The sequence below is a fragment of the Quercus suber genome, unplaced genomic scaffold (genome assembly GCF_002906115.3).
Source record: "Quercus suber isolate HL8 unplaced genomic scaffold, Cork oak 2.0 scaffold_101, whole genome shotgun sequence".
Taxonomy (NCBI): domain Eukaryota; kingdom Viridiplantae; phylum Streptophyta; class Magnoliopsida; order Fagales; family Fagaceae; genus Quercus; species Quercus suber.
In genome coordinates this window covers 66,522-69,993 of record NW_027069566.1, presented here as the reverse complement: position 1 = coordinate 69,993, position 3,472 = coordinate 66,522, and the positions used below count along the sequence as shown (strand labels likewise).

At 38.2% G+C, this 3,472-nt stretch overlaps 1 protein-coding gene across 1 annotated transcript in view; it reads left to right on the top strand.

Annotated features, from left to right (window-relative positions):
• The first annotated feature begins 3,188 nt into the window (after nt 1-3,188).
• The window catches only part of LOC112004720 (uncharacterized), a 4,914-nt gene continuing 4,630 nt past the window's right edge, over nt 3,189-3,472 (top strand). The window contains exon 1 of the mRNA XM_065774881.1: nt 3,189-3,377. Coding sequence (XP_065630953.1) covers nt 3,204-3,377 — 174 coding nt within the window. The 5' untranslated portion in view covers nt 3,189-3,203. The remainder of the gene's footprint in view (nt 3,378-3,472) is intronic.

Sequence of the window (3,472 nt, the reverse complement as noted above, 5' to 3'; positions counted from 1 at the left end):
TTATATCAAACAATTAATGTGCGGAATATGATAACAAGCTTATAACAGAATTGATAAAACAATCTAAGCCAAATATAAACACATCCATAGCAGTAAATATAAGGTAAAGATAAAGGAAAGAGAGATGCAAACACACGGACAACACACGATGTGTTATCGAAGAGGAAACCGAAGTCCTCGACGTAAAACCTCTCCGCCGCCCTCCAAGCGGTGATAAAATCCATTAAAGAATATAGTTGGGATCCATGAACAGCAGAAGACCCTCCAAGCCTAATCTACCCAAGTACCTAAGCCCTCCAAGTTTCTTGCTCCAACGAGGTTACGCCGAACCTATTTCTTCTTTAGCTTGCCGGATTCCGCTACTTGACCATAGCATCAACCAATGTATATTGGTTCCTTCCCAAATTGCTTCCCTAAGCATCAAATGGACCTTCTCACAGACGTGGGTGTGGTGAGATAAGGGTTTGGTAAATAACCTCTCAAGGGTATGACAATGAAGAGGAAGAGAGTAGAGGAATTTGTAGAGTCTCTTTAGATGAAGATTGGGGATGAGGCAATCTTGTTTTTCTTTAGGGTTTTCTCTCACAAAATTCTCTCTGGAAACTCTATCAATATGATGGGTATAAGGGTGTATATATAGTAGGGTAAGAAGGGAATGCAAAACATCAGTTTTTGCCAAACAGGGCAAGTTGGCGACTTGGTCTCGCGGCTTGTCCAAGTCGCGAGTTCAAGTCGTGACGTAACGGCTTGACCAGTTTGGAACTTTTGTCCTGTAGCGTGACAGCTGACGCAACCCTTCAGTTTCCCAGTGTGCCTCTCATGTGCCAGCTTTTGGCGGATTGCCAGTCGCGATTCACCCGCGAGCCCTAGTCGCGAACCTCTATTTTTCTTGCACACTCTTGAGCTTTTCTTCACATCTTCTCACACACTACCCTTACAATTTTCCCACCTAAATACAGGGTTGCTAAGTGCTAAATTACAAGTAAATTGGTCACGGAATAAAGTCAATTAAATGATTGATTAAATTCAACATTACAAAATCCTTTAATTCTCACCATTTATTTTATAAAGAAAATTTCTCTTCAATTTTTAATTGGGTGTGAGATACAAATCATTTATTTGATTTTAAAAGGCTTATATGTTTTATATTTAAAACCATTGGAATATATTTTAAATGCCTCATGTCTCACATGTGTGTAAAAATTGGAGTATATAGAATTAAAAGGATTTAAAAGAAAAGGGAGCCTAACAACCCTTATCTGAGATGTTAATCATCTAAACTTTTAACTTGGTCTTACATATGATTTCTAACTATTACGGTGTTTAACAATATTTATTCTATGTTATAAGTTGAAATTCTATTATATCTCTCAAAAATAAATTTTAAAAACCAACAAAGCCTTTTTTTTTTTTTTTTTTTTTGGGTGTCAATAACAATATCTTACACTACAAAAAATTAACCCAACAGCAATCGTTGCAATTTGCAACATGCTAATACTGAATTGTGTTCTGAATTTGATTGCATTTTAAGCGCGCAGTTGGATCCAAAGAACATAATGTTATGAAAGAATGACTAGGGACATCATTGATCTCCCTAGTTGAACAGAATGGATGGAAACTTCTGTCTAACGTGACTGCAAGCAATATCTATACACAATTTTGTAACAATTACTGTATTTCCATTCGCTGCTTTGCGATTCAAATTAATTATATATTAAATTAACATAGCAATAGGATTATAGGAAAAACGTTAACAGAAAAAAATTGTGAATTTACTAAAAAGCAACATCCAAGGAATTTGTCTAATTAAGGAGATGTTCATTATTCAAAACATGTCCTCATGAGAAACTCACAAAACATTCATACCAGTTGGCTAGCTTGCTGCCTGAAATCAACCATTTTCGGGTCCATGTGCAAGAAACTTACCTCATCCTCTCTCCAACATTTCAGTTCAAATTCAGCCCAATCCAAGACCCTTTCATTGTAAGGCTCCACTTACACATATTGCAGGTATCTCTTTGACAAGTGAGAAACTTCTTAAGTCGCGAGCTCTTTTCAATAATCGGTGTGGTCAATTTCCCGATACAATGTGAAGCCAACTTCATACTGATAAACTTCTTTCATTTGACAATGACACATATTGAGCACTTCTAAATGTTTGAAGTTGTCCAATATATAGATCATAGCTTGGTTGTGCACCATTGTTCCCCGAAGACTGAGTACCTTTAGCTTTGGTACATTCTTAGTAAGGGGAACAGCAAAGTTGAGGTTGAAAAAGCATTGAAGTTTAAGTTCAGAGAAGCTCTTGCAGTATGATTAATTTCCAATATTTTGAAAGGACCCAACAGAAAATCCGAGCGCTTCCCACTCCCAACTACAATGACAATCAAATTATGGAAACCCTTACCTGAGATATGAATTTGATGAGAAGGAAGAGCAGTGAGAGAGGCAGTGTGGTGAGTGAGAGTGAGAGGCAATGTGGTGTGAGAGTTATGGGTGAGTTAGAGTTAGTGAGGGTGAGATTTAGTGAGGCTGAGAGACCTAGTGAGGATGCTCTGTTTTGGGTGAGATGGCTGTGTGTGAGCTTCTGTTATACGGGCGTGTTAAGGGAGTGATATTTTTAATAGTATGCACAGTGGAACTCGAGTCTATAAGACTCGAGTTCTTCGAAATCTTTCATGGAACATGTAATTTCCAACAAAACTCGAGTTTTAAATACTCGATATTTAAAAAACGAGTTTTAAAAACTCGAGATCTAGGTGTCTCTCATTTTTTCCAGGTCAGTGGTAAAAAACAGAAAGCGAGTTTTTAAAACTCGAGTTTTTGTTGCAAATCTCGAGTTTTAGAAACTCGAGATGCTAGTTTCCTTTTTACTTCCGCGCGTTGCCTAACTTACTATATACTTATCTCTTGCACTATTACTTTGCCCATTCCCCCCGCTTTCTAGTTTCTAATCGCTTTCTGTCAGTCAAGCGGTTTCAATGGTAAAAAGCACACAGGCGCAATAGGTGGAAGGAACTGGAAGTGGAACATGGGGAACTTATATGGTGTACCCGGCATATATGCCGAGTACATAATATAATTTTCGGACTCGCAGCTTTTCACTTCTCCTTCTAGTGCCAACAAGGTTTGAACTTTGAATTGAAGTGAAGAACTTGAACAAGGAGTTGGGTTGTTTTGTTGAGGAAGATACAGTAGAGAGAATGGAGCGTAGTTTGTGGGGTTACTTGCCGCTGTTGATGAGGTCGAATTCGAAAGAGTCAGTAGAATACATTCTCCAAGCCCTTTGGAGAACACGCAAAACCGGTCTCGACGCCGCTGACCGCGACATCGTCCGTGACATGCTCCAGCTTGAAAATGATTCCGACCTCGACCCTGTATGTATCACCTAGTACACACGCCTATTCAATTTAGCTGAAAATCTTGTCTTGTAATTTCTGTGTTTTTTTTTTTTTTTTTTTTTTTTTTTTTT